The 21,069-nt window shown below is 40.2% G+C and overlaps 2 protein-coding genes across 5 annotated transcripts in view; both read right to left on the bottom strand.

Annotated features, from left to right (window-relative positions):
* LOC126416328 (UDP-glucosyltransferase 2-like) overlaps nt 1-21,069 on the bottom strand; it is a 348,774-nt gene that overhangs the window by 32,382 nt on the left and 295,323 nt on the right. For 2 of the 4 annotated variants that reach the window (XM_050084005.1, XM_050083997.1), the window contains exons 2-3: nt 8,700-8,931; nt 8,006-8,598 (exon numbers count right to left, since the gene is read on the bottom strand). The exons of the other annotated variants lie outside the window; for them this stretch is intronic. In XM_050084005.1, coding sequence (XP_049939962.1) covers nt 8,006-8,598; nt 8,700-8,931 — 825 coding nt within the window. The remainder of the gene's footprint in view (nt 1-8,005; nt 8,599-8,699; nt 8,932-21,069) is intronic. 4 annotated transcript variants of the gene reach the window in all.
* Nucleotides 1-21,069, bottom strand: part of LOC126416372 (UDP-glucuronosyltransferase 2C1-like) — a 279,400-nt gene that overhangs the window by 32,455 nt on the left and 225,876 nt on the right. The window lies entirely within an intron of this gene.

The following is a 21,069-nucleotide window of genomic DNA, read 5'->3' as shown; positions in this document are numbered from 1 at the left end:
TGAGAGAAATCAATAGCTCTACAAACCCTTCTGAAGCCAACAGACTGCCAATAATTACAGTGTTTCCTGGGAATAATCAACTTTTTTTGCTGCCACTTCCCAGCAACTGTCCCTTACAGACATGCTTGCAGAACATGATACCACAGGTTGATGATCCCTTGAGTCAACCTTGGAGACAGAAAAGTTTTCTACAGTCTTCTGCTGAACATTATTAGTGTAGTGCTCCTCAATCACCCAGTGCCATCTGCACTGCTGGCAGTAATCACAGACGCCAGCCAAACAGCAATAGATGTAGTCCTACACCAACAGATTGACCACCAATGGCAACCATTAAATAAAAAAACTGCAACCAGTTCACAGCAGTGGATCACATATGGCAGAGAACTACTTGCAGTGTAAGAAGTTCTTTAATATTTCCACCGACAATCTGAAACTTGCACTGTGACAGTTTAAGTTGACCACAAAACTGGTAGTTCCACTTTCCAGAATACTAGTGACAGGTGTTCCACCAGGTGGTTAGACATACAGAGTTTGTCAGCCAGTTTACAATGGAGGTGTGCCACGTGAAAGTAGCAGAAAATATTACAGCTGACTACTTCTCACACATCTGTGGTTTGGTGTATATATAGCATGGACAGCTAAGAACATGCTACCTTCTGAAGACTGCAGACCAACAACTACAAGGAATTATTGCCTACCCTTCCACAGGACCATGACTTTCCCAGACTTGGTGCCAGGCACAAAATTAACACTATGGTGCAACATCTCTTGACACAAGCCAAGCCTGTACACTGCCCCAGAACTCCACAAAGCTACTCTTGCCAGTGTTCACAATCTGTCACATCCAGGAGTAAACATGATACTCAAGTTATATATAAAAACAAAGATGAGGTGACTTACCGAACGAAAGCGCTGGCAGGTCGATAGACACACATACAAACACAAACATACACACAAAATTCTAGCTTTCGCAACCAACGGTTGCCTCATCAGGAAAGAGGGAAGGAGAGGGAAAGATGAAAGGATGTGGGTTTTAAGGGAGAGGGTAAGGAGTCATTCCAATCCCTGGAGCGGAAAGACTTACCTTAGGGGGAAAAAAGGACAGGTATACACTCGCACACACACACATATCCATCCACACATGCAGACACAAGCAGACATATTTGGTCTTTAAATATGTCTGCTTGTGTCTGTATGTGTGGATGGATATGTGTGTGTGTGCAAGTGTATACCTGTCCTTTTTTCCCCCTAAGGTAAGTCTTTCCGCTCCCGGGATTGGAATGACTCCTTACCCTCTCCCTTAAAACCCACATCCTTTCATCTTTCCCTCTCCTTCCCTCTTTCCTGATGAGGCAACCGTTGGTTGCGAAAGCTAGAATTTTGTGTGTATGTTTGTGTTTGTTTGTGTGTCTATCGACTTGCCAGCGCTTTCGTTCGGTAAGTCACCTCATCTTTTTTTTTATATATAATTTTTCCCACGTGGAATGTTTCCCTCTATTATATTGATACTCAAGTTATTGATTTAAAATAAATGTCCTCACATAGTCACATTCATGTATTCAATGCTAGCTATGCAAAACGGGATGAGTCATAAACACTGACATGAGGCAGTTTCGAGGCTCTCCAATAAGACTTGCCCAAGCCCACATCAGTCCTGTAGGCTAGGGTGTCCATTCGTCCCGTTTTTCCCGGGACAGTCCGGTTTTTTACCAAAATGTCCCGCTGTCCCGAAAGTTTTTTTGGGGACGCTCAAATGTCCCATTTTTTTATGATTCCACTTGGCTAGAGTATTTTACACTACTGGTTGTTTAACTTGCTATTAACTGCTCAATTATTTACGCTAGGAAGCGTGTGATGACTTTCAGCATACACCAAACATGTACTGAACTGTCAACAATTGCAAGTAATTTTAAACGCACTATAGGTTACCAATAACAACGAAGATTCTTCTCTTCTAAATCGATCCACTGAATCCGTCCTTTTGGTTCAGAGATACTCTACACCACTAACACTTGCTCTGTGGCTTTCATCATCTCACTGTTAATGTTTTGCACTGTGCAATCACTGTTTCATTATGCCAAAACAAAAGTGTAATTTTAACAGCAATATAAAAAGCAAGTTTCCTTTTATCACTGGTAGTGGAGAAACTGTAGAATGTACGTTGTGCAGATCAAAATTTGCTATTGATCATAGTGTAAGGTCTGACATTGTGAATCACATTAAGACTTAGAAACATCGCATGAGTGATCAAACGAAAAGAGCAAACAAATGCGTGAGTGACTACTATGTAAACTTAAAATCAGTAGCAGAAATGGATAGGCAGTTGGCAGCACAAGAAGCTACTTTTACATACCACAGTGCAATGCACAACCATAGCTTTAAGTCAATGGACTGTACTACAGCAGTTGTTAAAAAACTTTTCAATCCTAAATTCACATGTGGACACAAAAAATGTAATGCAATCATTTCAAATGTTATTGCACCATATGCAGCTCCGCAGGTTTTAAATGAACTGAAAAGTGCTCGATTCATTTCTGTAACGATTGATACATCGAATCATCTGGATTTGAAGTTGGTCCCTATCCTTATCAGGTATTTTCACCCTGAAAATGGCATCACAGTGAAAGTCCTCGAATTGCTTAATTTAGCTGGAGAAACTTCAGATTTACTTCAGAATTGGAGGTTTTAAAGAAATATGATCTTGAGGGAAAGGTGATTGTAGTTTCTGCAGACAACACTAACACCAATTTTGGTGGCAAGCAGAGGAAAGGAAAAAAACAATTTGTTCTATAAACTGCAACAGAACACAGTGAATAATACAGTAGGTGTTGGCTGTCCCGCACATGTGGTGCACAATTCATTACAAACTGGCTCAAATTGCATACCCATCAACTGCCAATTAATTGTAAACAAAATCTACCAGCATTTCCACATAGATACAGTAAGGGTTGAATCTCTGAAGTAATTCTGTAAGTTTACTGAAACTGTATACAAAACTGTACTTGGACACAGCAAGACAAGGTGGCTATCTCTGCTACCAGCATCGGAAAGAATTGTAGAGATATTTCCTGCTTTGAAATCATATTTCATTTTCCTTGATAAGTGTCCTGTTATCCTTAAACAATTCTTTGATAACCTTGTGTCTATTGTTCTTCTACGTTTTCTTGCTAGCCAGCTAAAACCTTTCTCCACAATAATTAAATGTATTGAGAAACAAGAAATCACAATAATGGAAGTTTATCAAGAAATAATCAAATAATTGAGCAAATTTCAATGTAGAAAATCTTAAAGATTTCCTACATCCTTTGTACATGAGACTCTAAGAAAGCTGGAAGAAGAGGGTGAAATTCATATTTATGCTGACACCTTCTATGACTCTTGCATTGAGTATATTAAAGAATGGTGTTTACCATTTCTCATGCCTTTTAAAGCATTTGACTGGGTTAATACTGAAAAGGAGCAGCTACAGTAAAGGATATTCAGGACTGTTGTGTTTTTGTTAAAAGTATTGTACCAAATTTTCCTGTTGATGAAGATGAACTGTTTGATGAATTTTCATGTGCACAGAGCTTCATAAAAAGTGAAGAAGGAGACAAAGAAAGTGTTAGTGCAATGTGGTCTATAATATGTGCTAATTTCAAAAGTAAAAACATTAACATGAAAAACATGATTCATTTGGTGGAGTTTTGTCTGGCAATTCCTGGGTCAAATGCTCCTGTGGAACGTGTGTTTTCATTAGTGAACTCTTTGTGGTCAGATGAAAAAACCAGAATGAAAGTTGAAACAGTGAGGGCCTTGCTCATTGTCAAAACACACTTTAATGGTGTATCGAGTACTGACTTTTATGATACAATTTCAAATGAATATGCAATTCTTGATAAAGTACATAAAAGTGAAAAGTATGGTGATAATTTGGCAGAATAATCGGAAGAAGTTATTTGGGGTCATCTGAGTGCACGTTTTAAAGGTAAACTTGTATGTGTATAAAATTAGTCTATACAATATTTATGTCCCGTTTTTTTTTTCTTCATTGTCCCAGGTTTTTCTCTAATTTATTTTAAATGTTCCCTTTTTCAGTGAAAATGAAATGGACACCCTACTGTAGGCCCCCCTTCCACCTGTGAGTGGCTAGAGATGCATTTTCAGAGTGATGGACAGATGTGCTTGATGAGCGAAGCAACACCTATCATGGACATTTCTACTTTGTCACCACCTGGATAGCATGATTTGATTGCTCTCTCCACATCACTGCAGATGAGGGCCATCAATTCAAATCCATTTTGGTCTAAGAACTGTCCAACTTTTGCAGCATTCAGTGTCATCATATAACAAAGTATCATCTTACCAGTAGTGGGTTGGTGGAAGGATGGCATCAGATCTGAAGACATCTCTCATATGCCACAACGAGAAAGGGACAGATGCTCTTCCCACAGTCCTCTTTGACCTCCACGCAGTGTACAAACAGGTCATCAGAGCATCATTAACAGAAATGGTCCATGATGAGACATTATGCATTCCAGCAAAGTACCTCATACCTGTACCACTACCATGAACAGCAGAAATGTCACAGGTGGCGCAACAGCTCCAAGATCACACTGCCTAGATCCAACACCTACCTGCCCAGCTTTGTGCCACATTGAACACCATGATTTCATCCATGAAGCTTTGGATGACTGTATTTGTATCAGTCTCCACACAGGTCACATCAAATCCCCATTCCAGCAACGATACACTGCTCCCTTTCCAATTATGCGACCAGGAGACCACACCATGGAGATCAAGCAAACTGGTAAAACCACAAACGTCACTATTGAGTGAGTCAAGCCAGTGCCTTCACTTCCACAAGACATCATGAAGACACTGCAAGCTTCATTACACCCAGAGACGTCCATGCTGACCTCACATGCAGTTACCATCTCTATCCATAAGCCAGCAGCCACAGTGTCATCACAAGCAGCAACTACACAGATTCCATGGCCAGCAGTTAGCTCAATAGCTGTCCAATTTTCTTGGATTGGACCATATGAGAAAACTTTCCTGACCCAGCACTAGATACACACAAAAAGCTCTGGAACAGTGCCCTAGCAGAAAATGAAATAAGAAACAATCTTTCTGGGTGAGCATCTGCATCTGAGTATTGTGATAGACATGAAAATCAACATTTCAGTTGTAAGGCTTTTATTTTTAATGTGACAACCAGTTTTGGGTGAACAATGTCCATCACCATGTGCAAATCACTGAAAACAGAGGAGAGGAATGCGATAAAAATAATTTTTCTATATTCCTGCATGAATGAAATAATTAAAACTAATGCAGACATCATATACACAATTTTTAGGCCGCCCGGCTAGCTGTGTGGTCTAACGCACTGCGTCCTGAGTGGGAAGGCATGCTGGTCCCTGGCATGAAGCCTTCCAGCAGATTACTGTTAAGGTCTGGTGTGCTGGCCAGCCTGTGGATGGTTTCTAATGCAGTTTTCCATCTACTTTGGCGAATGCGGGCTGGTTCCTCTTATTCTGCCTCAGTTACACTGTGTCAGCGATTGCTGCACAAACACCCTTACCACATATGTGTACACCATACTTACTCTACTATGCAAACATCTGGGATTACCCTCATCTGGTATGAGATGTTCCCGGGAGGGGGGGGGGGGGGGGTCCACTGGGGGCCAAACCACACAATAACCCTGGGTTTGCTGTGAGGCAGTGGTGGTGTGGGTGGACTGCTGTGACCTGTTGTGGGGTTGTGAACCACTGAGGGCTACAGTGGGATGAAGCCTATCCATCGTTTCTACATTCCTGATTTAATACAATACAATACACAGTTCTTAGCAGTTGTTGGGCTAGATATGGTGAAACGTTAAAAGAAATAAGAAATAAAGAATAAAGAAATAAGAAATAATAAAATACTGTGGTGACAGCTAATAATAACACAAAGAAACAGCCAGATGAAGAGGCTTGGTGTAAGATAGGAGCCAGAACATATACGTCAGTCATGTGCTGCAACCCTGAATGTCACGTTACTGGGTACAGAGGAGGCAACTACCACAAGCGAGTGTAGTGCATGGAGTGATCTGCACTGAATGACATGAGACTAACTAGTCCAGACACTCGCACTTAACTGACAATATTTAAATATGGAAATGGAGAGAAAGTATTATGAACATGAAAGGTGAACAGAGAAGCATAATACAACAAATCTAATGGATTAATCAACACATTAAAATAAGGCAACAAAATGAACAGATGATAAAACCACCAAATAAAAAAGATAGCTGCTTAAAGAGATGTGGGCAGAATAAAAACTAAATAAATAATAAATTGTGTCAGTTTAAAAGTGAATGGCCTGGCTAGCTGGTCTCATGTCATTCCCATTTGTTCATCCTAAAAGATGGCCATTGTACTGTCACACCAAAGTTCACCATTTTAGCTTTCTCATTTGCATGCACCACTCTGTGCCCTTTGCTTGCTTGCTCCTTATCTGAACAGATTTTCTTGCATTTTTCTAGAGGGTCACACTTTGCACTGAGTGTCAATAATGCATAAATCTCCCAGTTACACTCACAACTACAAGTGTCCTTTCCTTTTATGAGCAATACTGTACAGTCTGTTGGTGTGACTGGCTCCTGAGTAACATGGAGGGAAATTCAAATTTCAGCCACTTTTACTATTTGTGTTGTTGAGTTTACAACCATTAATTCTTCATGTTCTGCAGATTTTTCAAGAAGAAGAACTTTCAAGAATGTAGTATGAGTCAGAGTTTACATTTATATGAATATTTTTCTATTTTTCAAAGAAAATAATTACCTACAGCTGTATCAACAAAGGCTGTTTACAATATACTACTACTTGTCATGCAGCTTTATAATGAATCTGTCTGTTCAGTTCTGAGTAACTGTTGGTAAATATATGTCAATTTTTTGATGTTCCACTATTTAGCAAAGTAAAGTTACTTTAACGTGTACAGTGTCTTCTACTGTGTGCAGTATCACAAAAGAAATAAAATGGAATATTGGTGATTAAATTGAAATTATGCAACTGTGATATATTGAAGCTTTTCATTGTGATGGTGTATGGGAACACAGTCATACAATAATTAGAGATTAGGGATAAATTTTTCTCTGACTGCAAGCATGATTTTCAATTTCTTTTTGTAGTGAAGATTGTATTTGGGGCTACCAATCGAATCCTCAGCTCCACCTGGTATGTATAGACATAAACAGCTTTGCTGACCAGTGAGGAGTAACTTCCCAAATGGTGCTGTTGACACAGGTTTTACAGTGCACACTACAGTTGGATAGTGATGACAGCAAAATTCATATTCACAGGAATATTGAGCATTATGTCAGGAACATAGGAATAAGCACCTAGGTTGCCAATTGGGTCACCCAATATAAATGTGTGAGTTTGACATGCAAGTCGCCGAAGTGGCGTCAACTCAAAGGACTTGCACCAGGCGAATGGCCTACCCTACGGGAGGCCCTAGCCACACGGCATTTTATAATGTGAGAGTATTTGGAAACTGATATATAACACTGGCATTATGCTTATGTGCCAGTCCAAGAAAACAATCAGTGTAAATGTCAGCTATAAGGAGATCAAACTTCCAGTCACTAGATGTTATTAGTTCTTGTACTTCTGATGTACTGACAGCAGTCTTACACATAGCAATTCCAAGGATGCTACTGAGGAAAATAAATATATATCTCATATTGATTAGATGTATATATTCCAGATACATCTCTGGAAAGGATTTGTAACCCTGAAATTGCCCATGACATAATAAAAGAAACTGAAGACCATTTCTGCAGTCAGAATCAAATTTATTCCTAATTTCAACAACTGTGAATATATCATACAATCTATGAAATAATGTTTTGGATTTTGGCATGATATGTTTACCAAATATCTACTTTTATTTTCACCTAACATACAAATATTGCAAAATTAATTCTATCAAATGCAATATGCAAGACTGTTTATCTGGATATTGATCTTATACTCACCTTTGGAAGATCTTTTGAAGGTTTAATATGCATTCCTCCAACCTGAATTGTATTTGGTGTTAGAGGCCTGGGAAGGCCTATGCTTTCATGGTTGTTGAGGAGAAGCAGTGAAGTGCTTTTCCACAACTTATCAATAGATGGAAAATTGTCAATATTTCTAGAATATGTCATCATTATTTCTTGTTGGCGTGGAATATAACTGAAGAACCGCACTAATTCAACAAGGAGTCCACACACACTGTTTAACATCCGTTGTAAAAAATTCATATTCACAGGAATATTAAGCAATATGTCAGGAATGTAGGAATATGCACCAGGGTTGCCAACTGGATCACCCAACATAAACGTGAGAGTATTTGGAATTTGATATATAATACTGGCATTATGCTTATGTGCCAGTCCAAGAAAACAGTCAGAGTAAGCACCAGCTATAAGGAGATCAAACTTCTGGTCACTAGATGTTATTAGTTCTTGTACTTCTGGTGTACTGACAGCAGCCTTACACATTTCAGTTACAAGTATGCCACTTAAGAAAACCAAAGTAAGTGGGTTTGTTTCACCTAGTTCAAAAAGTGACAAGTTTCTCTCTTTATCTGTAAATAATAAAATGAGGCAGTTAATAGGTAATGCTGTACATCAGATATGAGCATTATTCTACTTAATTTATTTTTTATATCAACACTGCTTTACTTACAAAAGCTATCCATTCTGTAGTTTAATTTAATATCTCTTACATTCTTCACGGGTGGAGACTGTGGGAATGGACTAATCACAGTCAAATTATGCCCTCTTTGAGCTAGTTCATGAAGCAATGGTGATATAAAGACCATGTGACTCCTACTTGGAACTGTCACCACTGACAGAATGTTAGCTCCCTGTCCCTGTGTGATGACTCCAGCTAGCAGAAGTATACACTGCCAGATGCTCTGTAACAGAGTAGCAAAAATAAAAAAATAAAAGCTGTTTGTAGGTGTTGCACTCACATTTGTCTGTTGTCATAAGTTCATTTAATCATAAATCTGAATAGCTCTACTATCTCATTGAGATGTATTATTACTTAACTTGTTTGAATATGGTGAATAAATCTGCCTATTCTAAACTACTCAATATTAGGCATCATGTCCAGCTCGTTGTATTCATAGGTTTTATGGCTGTCATTTCTAAAAGATGACGTTTTGGGTGTACACAACAGATAGCAGCCAACACCAACATCAACAAGATGGATAACTATTTACAACAGCAACAACAATAATGACAGATAAAAAATATCAACATAAGAGGTAATTTGAAATCAATTAGAAGTTGATATATGTCTGCAGTTAAACACAACGTTCCACATTTTATAAAACAAATATGGATCAAATTCTTTCACTTTCAGTAGGCATATTTGTCTTACTGAGTGTTGCCTTCTTACATCAGTTGTGTGTCACGCACAAAAATAATTCATTTTAACCATGTTGTATGTCATATTCTTGTAGTAAGAATTCTTCTTAAGCAAAAATTCCTACATTGCAACTACTTGAATGCAGCAACTGCATTTTTCAATTAGACTTCCTTTGGATTGGCATTTACTGCACTAGGAAATGTATTAATAGATGTTTATGACTTTCTTTGTTTTTCTTATGCTCGTAATAGTTCATTCACATTGGAAAGGCCCCCTTACTTGCTGCTATTCTGTAGTTACTTGCCATCAACTTTATTAGCATCTAACTGCCATGATAAAAGTCATTGGATAGTGTTAATGGATTGGTATCACTTACTTTGTTGTTGCCACTTTCTGAGATTGATTGGAAAAGAAGACACATACCTTCATGATAAGTTACACAGTGAGTTCAGAAGTTAAGTTTCTCCTCACTCATAAAGTGTTGACAGCTAAAGAAATGGGAGCCACAAAGTATTTTTCATGTGTAACATCTGTAATATTTAGGACTGATGTATAAGAGCTGATAAACACTTAAAATTTTAGCAATAGGTATAAAAAACTGCGATGGGATTGTGGAAATACAGGGTGACTTAAAGGAGATGAAGAGGGGTGTCAAATGAACAGTAGTATGTTGATTTTTCAGAAAAAAAGCCTTTTATTTATACAAAAGCAAAGGTTAATAGCAACATGAAACAGGATAGATTTCTACTCACCACATAGAGGAGGGATTGAGTGGCAGATGGAACATTTAATAGTACATTTAAAAGTAAACTAAGTTACCAGACAGGGTTCTTCTTCAGATGTAGAAAACACACACACACACACACACACACACACACACACACACACAAACGACAAGCTCTAACTTGCACACACATGTCCACTGTCATCTTCAGATGCCTAGGCCTGACAAAGGCTAACATTTAACACTATAGGAAAAGACCAATTGCTATGTAATGTAAGAAAGACATGTCAAGTTTCAGGCAGACACAATTGGCCACAATCTTCACCAATAAAAGAAAGACACATACATTCACATGTACAAGCAAGAACACCTCACACTCACATGACTGCCAACTCCAACATCTCAAGCCGGAATGCAACTGTCACGTGAGATGCAAGCAGCAATATGGAAGGGGCAGGGAAGGGGAAGGAAGAGTAGTGTATGGGTGGGGAGAGAGACAAGCACCATCTGGTGGAGTGTGCAGGGAGTACACTGCCAACAGGCACAGCATCATGAGGTTGAGGGGCAGGGACGTGGGGAAAAAAGGAGCAAGAAAAGAGAGGAGCGGGGAGAGACAGATGAATGCATTGGCAGAGGGCTGCAAATAAACAGGGTGGGAGATGAGAATGGGTAGGAGATGATAAGACAGAGGGGGTGGAAACTTTTGGGTGTAGGGTGTAGAGTCTGTGGACAGTATCTTACTGTAGGTTGAGGGTGGGATAATTACAGGAGTGGAGAATGAGTTGTACAGATAACTCCCATCTGTAAAGTTCAGAAAAACTGGTGGTGGAGGAAAGGATACAGATGGCTTGAGTAGTGAAGCAGCCATTGAAATCAAGTGTGTTATGTTCAGCTGTGTGTTGTGCCATGCAGTGGTCTATGTTGCTCTTGGCCACAGTTTGGTGGTGGCCGCTCATCGTGGAGGACAGCTGGTTAGTAGTCACACCAATATAAAAAGCTGTGCAATGATTGCAGCAAAGCTGGTAAATGACATGGCTGCTTTCACAGCCGGCCAGACCCCTGATGGCATAGGATAAACATGTGACAGGACTGGAGTAGGAATTGTGGGATGGGTAAACTTGCCAGGTTTTACACCTGGGTCTTCCACAGGGATATGCTCTTTGTGGCAATCTGTTGGGATTGGGAGTGGAATAGGGATGGACTAGGGTATGTGGAGGTTGGGTGGTCAATGGAACACGACTTCAGGAGGGGTGGGAAGTATCTTGGGTAGGTACTTCAGTCCTGTTACAGAAAAACGTAATACAGAAAAAGGACAAGGAAACTGTAGACAATGACTGGTTCACTGTCATGACTAGAAGCATTTGGACTGAACAAAAACTATTAGCATTTTAAATGGACCAAAAGCTCAGCACAAATAACCATACAAAAGATTATATTGCATACTAGCGTATGGAATCTACCTGCTCCACAAGCTGAGCAGCTGTGCTGGTAAATACCTCCTACTATATGCTTATTTCACTTACTTCCACTCCCACTTGAACTATGGAATATTACTACAGGGTAATTATGCAGGCTTACAACCAGTATTTAAATAGCAAAAGAAAGCTGTCAGGACCACTACAGGACTTAGCCCTTGTTAATCATGAAGAAACTGTTTTGAGTACCTTGATATAATTTTTGAAATGTGGCACATTTACAGTGATAGTATTGATAGTGTTGAGAGGGCTCTCAACAGTGAGTGTATATATACATATTGTAGTCAATCAGTTCTGTACTGTGATTGTGCTCAATGTGTAAACAGAGAGGTAAAATGTCTTAAGCTTTCTGTTAATAAATATTCTTAACTTGGAGGCAGTTCACAGCTGCCAAGTAAAAGGAAGATTGTTATTTGGTAAAGTAGTGATCCATTATGAACTAAAAAGAATACTGTTATTCAAAAAGTGCTTAATGAATAGGACATGGTTGATATTGAGATACCAGTGTTTTCTGGAGAAGACTTTGGGAACTGGAAGCAGTGAATGGAAATGTATCTGAAAACAAAGAAATCCTCCACAGTCACTTCAAGAGCAAATATGAGTTTGAGCAATATGGTACTTGGGAAAAAGAAATTTAACTGCACTGAGCTACATATATGCATCAATTTCAAACAAGCAACCAGAATTTGTGAGTGATAAGGAAACTGCTTTTGAGATAATGAAAAAGTTTGATGAATTATACTCCAGGGAACTGACAGCACTGCAATTTATTTGCAGAAACAAGTTGAATAAACTGAAGTTTAGAGACTATAGTGACTTCTACCAGTACCTTGTCTCCTACCTTCCAAATTTCACAGAATTTCTCCTGCAAACTCTTGAGAACTTCCGTGAATTTTGATGGTAGGAGATGAGGAACTCGTGGAAGTAAAGCTGTGAAGATACCTTGTGAGTCATGCTTGACTGGCTGGTTTGACAGAACACTTGCCCACAAAGGGCAAAGGTCCTGAATTTGAGTGTCGGTCCAGCATTCAGTTTTAATCTGCCAGGAAGTTTCAGTGAAGAAACTAAATTAGCAGGCACTTAAGTGATAGAAAACTATACACTGAGATCCTTGCTGGAATCTTTGAACTATAGCAAGGACTTAATTGAAATTTTGAAAGAAAAATCTCAGGCAGTTGAATACATTAAAAGTAAAATAAAATGATGGATTTAAAAAACAAGGATGAAAGTGAAGGTGCATAATCAAATGCATTTTACACTGTGAACCAAACCACTATGAGCTACCAGGAGCAGTTGGATTATGTATTTGACAAACAAGGACATTTCCAGAAGGACTGTTACCAGTCAGGAACAAGCAGAGATTCATGGACATCCTCGAGGAGGCAGTCATGACAGTTGACAACATAGTCAAAATGGACAGGATAGCAGCAGTAACAACTGGTCACATGTTAAAGGTGAGTAGATTGAAGAGGCGGTCATCATCCAGGATGCAGAAGATATCAACAGAACTAATATGCCACGATCAGCTTTGTAATGGAGGTACAACCTACGATAGCATGTAATAATGTTGAGTCAGATAACAATGTACAGATTAACTGGTTATTACTCAGTGGTTGTATAGATCATGTTGTCAATAATGATAGTTATTTTTCTGAGTGCATATATTTACAAGACCAAATGCATGTAAAAACTGTGGTTGAAGTTTGACAAGCTGCAAAAGTTGGAAATATGATTAATTATTTTCCACTTTATGATGACATGATTCCAATTCAAATAAAAAAATGTATTTTACATAAAGACATGGGTAGAATTTTGATTACCAATACTAAAGTGACAAAAAAATAAATAAAATTGTGCCTGCAGACAATTCCTCAAAAGTTTTTGATAAAGACAATAACTTACTTGTGATCACTTTCTAAGGAAATAGGCTGTACAAAATGACAAGTACAATTTATAAGAAAGTTATTAATGTAAATAATATGAGTAATAAGGATAGTATATCAGTAAAGGAGAAATGGCATTGTACTCTGGGACATGTAAATTTTAACGATATGGATACATTATGTAAACATCAGTTACCAGATGGATTGTCAACAAATTTAAAGTCAGAGTTTATGAAGTGTAAAGTTTGTTTGAAAATAAAATGTGCAATTTACATTTTGAAAGCAATAGAAGCTTAGAAAAAGAAACCTTAGAGATTATTCAAAATGATCTGAATGGGCCTCACTCAACTCACATTTAGCATGAGGAAATATTTTTATTGCTGATTATACATTGTCCAGTCATACTAGTGTGTGTGTGTGTGTGTGTGTGTGTGTGTGTGTGTGTGGTTTGAGGTTTTTGGGCACTAAACAGCGTGGTCATCAGCGCCCAAATGCATAGAAACAGGAACACATGCGGTGAAGCGACGAAGACGGACAGCGAACAAGGAGAACGGCTAAAAGACACAGACCTGATGCAGTTCCAAATCCTCACATACAGAGGCAAAACAAGAGGAGAAGAGAAGAAACGCACTAAAAAAGGAAAGGAAACACAAGGAAAAGAGAACAGAAATCGAAGTGAAACAAGTAGGTAATTGTGACTGGCGGACCTCTTACCTAAAACCTGGGTGAGCCAGTCACCCAGCAGCACATTAAAATCCTCTCCCTAAAATCCGAGGCAACGAATTGGACAGGACACAAAACCGTAAGACCTTAACTATAATCATTGCATCATCTTGCAAAATAGAGGGCAAATCCTCCTCCCGCCGGAGTAAAAAACCATGCGTTAATGTGCCCGATGCGGAGGCAAGTGAGGACAACCTCATCCTGCCTGCATGACTGGTAGGACGTACGCCATGGCCGCGTGGTGGCCTTGACCAGATGCAGCTTATTTTCACCGACTGTCAGTCACTCCTCTTCCCATTGACGCATAACACGAAAACGCAAAAGGGAGGTAACAGCATGGAGGGGGACGGCACATTCAAAAACTTGAGGGAGGGAACATGTGTCTTTGGCAGCCACATCTGCCAGTTCGTTTCCCCTAATACCCACGTATGTGACCACCTGTCAAAAGCTTGAATAAACACCTCTTGGAGCACCAACCAGTGTGAGACATCTAGGAAGAGAGTCAATGAGGTTCTGGAAGTTACCGACAGGGATGTGGAGCCATGCTGACTCCAGTGCCATGGTGTAAACAGTCCGATTGAGGTGGTCCCACAGATTCTTGATTGGGTTTAGGCCAGGGCGGTTTAGCGGCCAGGGTAGAATGCTAGCCACATCCTGGTGCTCTTTGAAACATGCATGTACACTGCAAGCTGTGTGACATGTTGCACTGTCCTGCTGGTAGATGCCAACATGTCAAGAAAAACAAGCCATAAGTAGGGGTGGACATGGTCCCCAAGGATAGATGTGTACTTTTGTTGATTCATTGTGATGAGATCACTCAGGGAATGCCAAAAAATATCCCCTGGGACATAACACTGCCTCCTCCAGCCTGAGCCCTTCTGACAACTGTTGCCGGGTGTTTGCTTTCAGACATTTTGTGCACAAAATGTGAGTCACTTGAGAAGGTCACTCAACACCACTCAGCATACATCCAACTGCAGTACTGGCATACGAGTTCCAGCCTTTGTCACCAGTGAACAGCATTCAGCTTGGGTGCATCAACCAAGTGCCTGCTGTGGAGGTCCATACACAGAAATGTGCACTGAACAGTCATTGAGAAGACAATGTAGGTGGCCCCTGGGTTAATCTGGGTGGTCGTTTCCTTAACAGTTATTTGTCTATTTGCTCATACTCATCTCCACAGCCATCATTCAGCCCTGTCATCTATGTCCCATGGTGCACCACAGCTGCCTCACTGGTTTTGGATAGTGCCAATTTGCTATACACAGTATTCTTTAATCATAGCGGCACATGAAAAGTTTACAGACTTATACATTTTGAAAATGCTGCCACCCTTGGCTCAAAAGAAAATGATCATGACATTTTGGACATCAGATAAATCACTCTGTTTCCACATAATGACTATGATTGCACTGTTTTCCATGTCCCACTGACCCACTTTATATATTCTCCATTGCTAGCACTGCCACCTGCCATCTGTGAGTGGCTATTGCATGTTGGTATTGAACATAGGACGCGGTCACATTAATGTGAATGGACCCAAGCAGTAAAGAAGCTAGAGTCTACACTGTCAAATCTAAAAATCAAGTTTACGATTGTTAATGAAATTGAAAATTTAACTGGTAGAACTATTAAGAAATTGAAATGTGACAATGGGAAGGAATATTTAAATTCAGATGATTATCAGTTTATAAGATAGAAAGGAATCATTTTAAATGCATCTCATCCCTGTGTACATGAATTAAATGGTACAGCTGAAAGATGCAACAGATCACTTAATGCATATCTGAAGATGCCTGTTATCTGAAGCAAGGATAGATAGGAGATTTTGGCTTGAAGTAGTTTGTGCAGCTGCATACCTTTAAAAACAGAACTTTAGGAAAACACCTTATGAGATAATCTTTGGAAAGAAGCCTACTGTTAAATATTTAAAGTGTGTGGACCAGAGGGTCCAGTTCAACCTTTGACTCATGATGTAATTGCGTTGTGTTGTATGAGATCATAAGGGGTGGAGTGTTTGAAATGGATTGTGTTTTCACAGGGCATGTTGGAGTAAGTTGTGCACACTAATGTGGGATTAATGTTTTTGAATAGTTTGCAAGCAATGTTAGCGCAGCAATGGATGTAGGACTGTGTGTTACTCTAAGTTTTGGAGTTTGTTTGGTTTAGATTAGATTAGATTCAGCTTTTGTTCCACAGACCCAAAAAATGAGATCATTCTCATGGGTGTGGAACATGTCAGAAACTATAACATAAAAAACCTAAAATATCTGAATATAATACTTACAACCCTGACCATTTGTCAGAAGATTGTCAAAATAAGTGGATACATTACAGTAAAATGGAACTGCTAATACTTACAGGATTCATAAACTGTCAGAATGAAACATTGTTATGCACTTTTAACAAATTTTTCATGCACAAAATACATAATCTTAACTGTAGTGACTAAGTGCTGCTAAAACTGAAATGTAACAGACATTTTTACTGAATCTGGCCAAACAGTCCCTGTTAAGATATTCTTCTATAGAGTAGAAGGAGTTGCCTATCAAAAAGTCTTACAAACTCTGTTTAAACCATGCTTTATCCGAAGCCAAGTTGTTAATGGTTGCTGTCAATTTGTTGAAAATATGTGTTCCTGAATACTGGATCACTTTTTGGACCAAGGTAAGTCATTTTAGACTATGTATTGATCTATTTGTTGGAAATAGAGATATCTTACTTGCAACAAATTTCATGAAGGAATAAATATACTGAGAAGCAGTGGTTTACATCACAAATGATTATATGATAATTAGTCAAAACCCTCAGCTGCCGACAGGTGTTGTTGATGTACCTTGATGGGGACTGCTGAAAATGTGTGCCCCGACTGGGGCTCGGACCCAGGATCTCCTGCTTACATGGCAGACACTCTACCCATCTGAGCCACCGAGGACACAGACGAATAGTGCAACTGCAGAGACATATCCCTTGCACGCTTCCTGTGAGACCCACATTCCCAGCTGCCCACAATCTACATACATAATGTGCCTAATAGATATTTGCCCATCCACTCATTACTCGCACACACTAAGGTGATGAATCCCGTAAGAGTTTGGCAACCTGTGAGCATTCGCACAGACGAAGGTCAATGGCTGGGTAGCCTTTTAACTATATATACATGAAGATAGTAACTATTCTCAAAAGAACAGATACCATTGATGTCCGTGCAGCTTCTCTAGAATAAATGATAATTAGTTGAAGCCCTCAGCTGCTGACAGGTGTTGTTGATATACCTCGATGGAGACAGCTGAAAATGTGTGCCCCGATTGGGACTCGAACCCGGGATCTCCTGCTTACATGGCAGACACTCTATCCATTTGAGCCACCGAGGACACAGTTGAATAGTGCGACTGCAGGGACTTATCCCTTGCATGCTTCCTGTCAGACCTACATTCCCAACTGTCCACAATCTACATACATAATGTACCTAATAGATATTTGCCCCTCACGCACCTGTCTTGCCTATGTCTGCAGACATGCACATTCACTTGACAGCTGCTAATGGCTCTCCTGTTGCTGTTAAGGGATTCCAGACACATACTCAAGACCCTGGCTATGATACACACTTCACATGGTCGTTCACCATTGCCAGTGTTACAGAGATGGTCCTGAGTGCTGATTTCCTATGGGCCTTTTGCCTTATGCCCTTACTGCATGCAAACAAACTCTTCTACATGCCTCCTGATCACACTGCTGACAGTACACGCACTTCGGCCACCTCACTGCCCCAATGCGATGATGCCAACAATCCTTCACCCTCGGACAAGCCCATGCAGTGGTACATAAACAGTGTGTGGACTGCACTGACCACTTACTACACGTCTGTCAACAGAATAAGGACACACAAAAGACACTTATTTGCGTCTGACAGTACAATGTGTCCTTGCACAGCCACATCCAAACAGTGCAGGCAGAAATTGCAGAGGCTTGATCGCCCCTTGAGCACCTCCATTCCTCACCTATCACCTACACTTACGGACCTGCACCTGTTACTTGACACCTCACATCACTTGATGCAGCCACCCCTATCTCACCATTTACCAAGGTCAGTAAATCACTTGCTGCTTATTCTGTGCCTGCTCCTTTGCACCTTGTGTCATTGGCGCTGCACTTATAGTCCTGCTGTTCACCTCCCCCAAGCCTGCACTCATGTCAGACAATCCCTGCCATGCTGCATATGTGCCTGCACAGTATGCTGCTTCCTGCCCCATGCTGCGCCTATGCAGAATGGCCTCACCCACACTGTGCCATCGCCTGCACAGTATGCTGCTGTCCATGCCCAACCAGCGCCTGCACCCATTGTGTGCCTGTCGCACTGCAACTGATCCTATACAGCTCGTTGACCACGCCATGCATGTAAATGCACCAGCCTCACCCGGGCGGTCCAGCTCCAGTCTGCGGCTGCAATCTGACACTGCCACCTGCCAGGCTGAGCTAGCACCTGCTTGCAGCACTGCCTGCCACCCTGCATCTCAGCTTCCCCAGCTCACTGAACATGCCATGCCTATGCAGACTACCATCTTGCTTGGACAATCTGGCTCCATCCTATAGCTGATGTCCAACTTCATTTCTGCTGCTCAGGACAGACTTCCAAGTGGCCCACGCTGGTAAACTCTCAACCAGTGCATCTCAGTCTCATGGTTACAGACAAGGAGCTGGTAGTCACAGGGGGCCATGATGACTGCACCATCTCACCTGAGTCCCTGGTACACCATTTCTGGGAAGTTCTCACCTTACCTGATAATGTCAATCTTGCAACTTTGCATTTGCATTTCACTGTTAATGGCTGCCTGACCATCTTCACTATATGCCTACCCTCTCTGGACAGTAAGCTCATGGACCCACCCAATGCACATGTACCAGAGGTACCTCACCCACACACACCAGTCATGATCTCCACACTGTGGTCTGCACTAGCAGTAAAAGGGGGGGGGGGGGGGCGAGCGGTGAGCACTCTGTGGGTATGTTTGCGTTGATGGTCAGAGAGTGTTTTGTCATATATTCTTGTATGTATCATGTTTCTATAAAATAAAGTGTATTGTGTATTCTGTACCACTGTGTTGTCTATCATTTCCTATCACTATGCACTGGAGTTCCACAAGTCCTTTGGAGAACAGATACACCCCTGCATGAATATTAAGAACTCACATGACAAGCCAGTACAAAGCAAGGAAGGTAAGGCTGAAAGGCAGAAGAATTATGTAGAAGGGATTTTGAAATGAAATGAACTCTAAGGCGATGTTATGGAATGGGGAAGAACAGGTGGGGGTTGAGATACTCATGAGAAGAATCTGACACAGCACAGAAAGACCAAAGTTAAAACAAGGTCTCTGCAACAGATGACATTCCCTCAGAATCCTTAGGAGAACAGACAGTTTCAAAATTATTCCACCTGCTGTGAAAAATGAAATGTAATAATTTCAGTGCCAAAGCAGCCAGATACTGACTGATGTGAATATTACCAAAACATCAGTTTAATATAACTTGGTTGTGAAATGCCAATACAAGTTCTTTACAGAAGGATGGAAAACTGATGGAAGTCAACACCAGAGAGGGCAGGTGTGGTTTCTGGAAAAATGTAGAACCACAAAAGGCAATGCCAAACCTACAAATTATCTTACTAGATAGGTTAAAAAAGGACAGACTTACATTTATAGCTTTGTTTGATATAGTGTAGCTTTGGACAATGTTAACTATAATACACAGTTGGAAATTTTGATGGCAAGAAGATAAAATGCATGGAGTAAAAGGCTATAGCAACTTGAATGGCAACCAGACTGCAGTTACATGACAGTTGGGCATGAAAGGGAGGCAGTAAGATAGAAGGGGGTGAGACTGGAATAGAAATATCAACTGACTGGAAGAACAGTGTCTTGCAAGTAGGTTATAAAATGAACATTGGCAAATATAAAAAAGGTAATTGAATGCAGCCATATTCAATCAGACAGTGCTGAGATAATTAGTTTAGAATTTTCAACATAAAATAGAAGATGATTGTTGTTATTTGGAGAGCAATATAATTTACAAAGGCTTAGTTTGAGAGGATATAAGATGTACACTGTTAATAGCGAGAAAAGCATTTCCGAAAAAAAGATATAAATGTAAATTTTAGGAAGTACAGGGTGTACCTAGATTCTGGGAACACTTTCAATTATTTATTGCACAAGAACCAAACATTGTACAGATATCATACATGTGTCATTTTGAAGATAAACCCTGAAAGTTTTCTTCATGTATACCACCACAGTGTAGTTTGGTAATCTGCCGATAGTCAGCGCTAGTCGCAAACATGGCGAGCTTAGGTGCAATGGATCAGCTGTGCTACAGAAAGTGACAGCTGTTTCATGAAATGGCCTCCCCGATCACCAGATCTCACACCATGTCACTTTTTCTGTGGGGACACATTAAAGATCTGGTGTATGTACCGCCTCTACCACGTGATGTAGCAGAGCTCCAGGAGAGAATATGGGAAGTGACTGCCACAGTCGACAATGCCATGCTGGGATGGGTATGGCACTAATTCAATTACCATATTGACGTCTGCTGGGTCACTCATGGTTTGCATATTGAATGTTCGTTAAAAAAAAACTTTCAGAGCTGCTCTTCAAAATGCAATATGTATGACATCTGTACAATGTTTAGTTCTTGTGCAATAAATAATTGAAAGTGTTCCTGGACTTTATGTACACCCTGTATTTTCTGAATATATTTATCTGCAGAATAGCCTTGTATGGAAGTGAAACAAGAACAATACACAGTTCAAACAAGAAGACAATAGACGTGTAGGGAATTCTTTCTTCACTGACCTTGCATACATAACCCTGTGGTACACT

Source organism: Schistocerca serialis, chromosome 1 (genome assembly GCF_023864345.2).
Source record: "Schistocerca serialis cubense isolate TAMUIC-IGC-003099 chromosome 1, iqSchSeri2.2, whole genome shotgun sequence".
Classification (NCBI taxonomy): Eukaryota; Metazoa; Arthropoda; class Insecta; order Orthoptera; family Acrididae; genus Schistocerca; species Schistocerca serialis.
The sequence above is the reverse complement of the archived record's forward strand: the minus strand, read 5'-3'. Positions and strand labels throughout refer to the sequence as shown.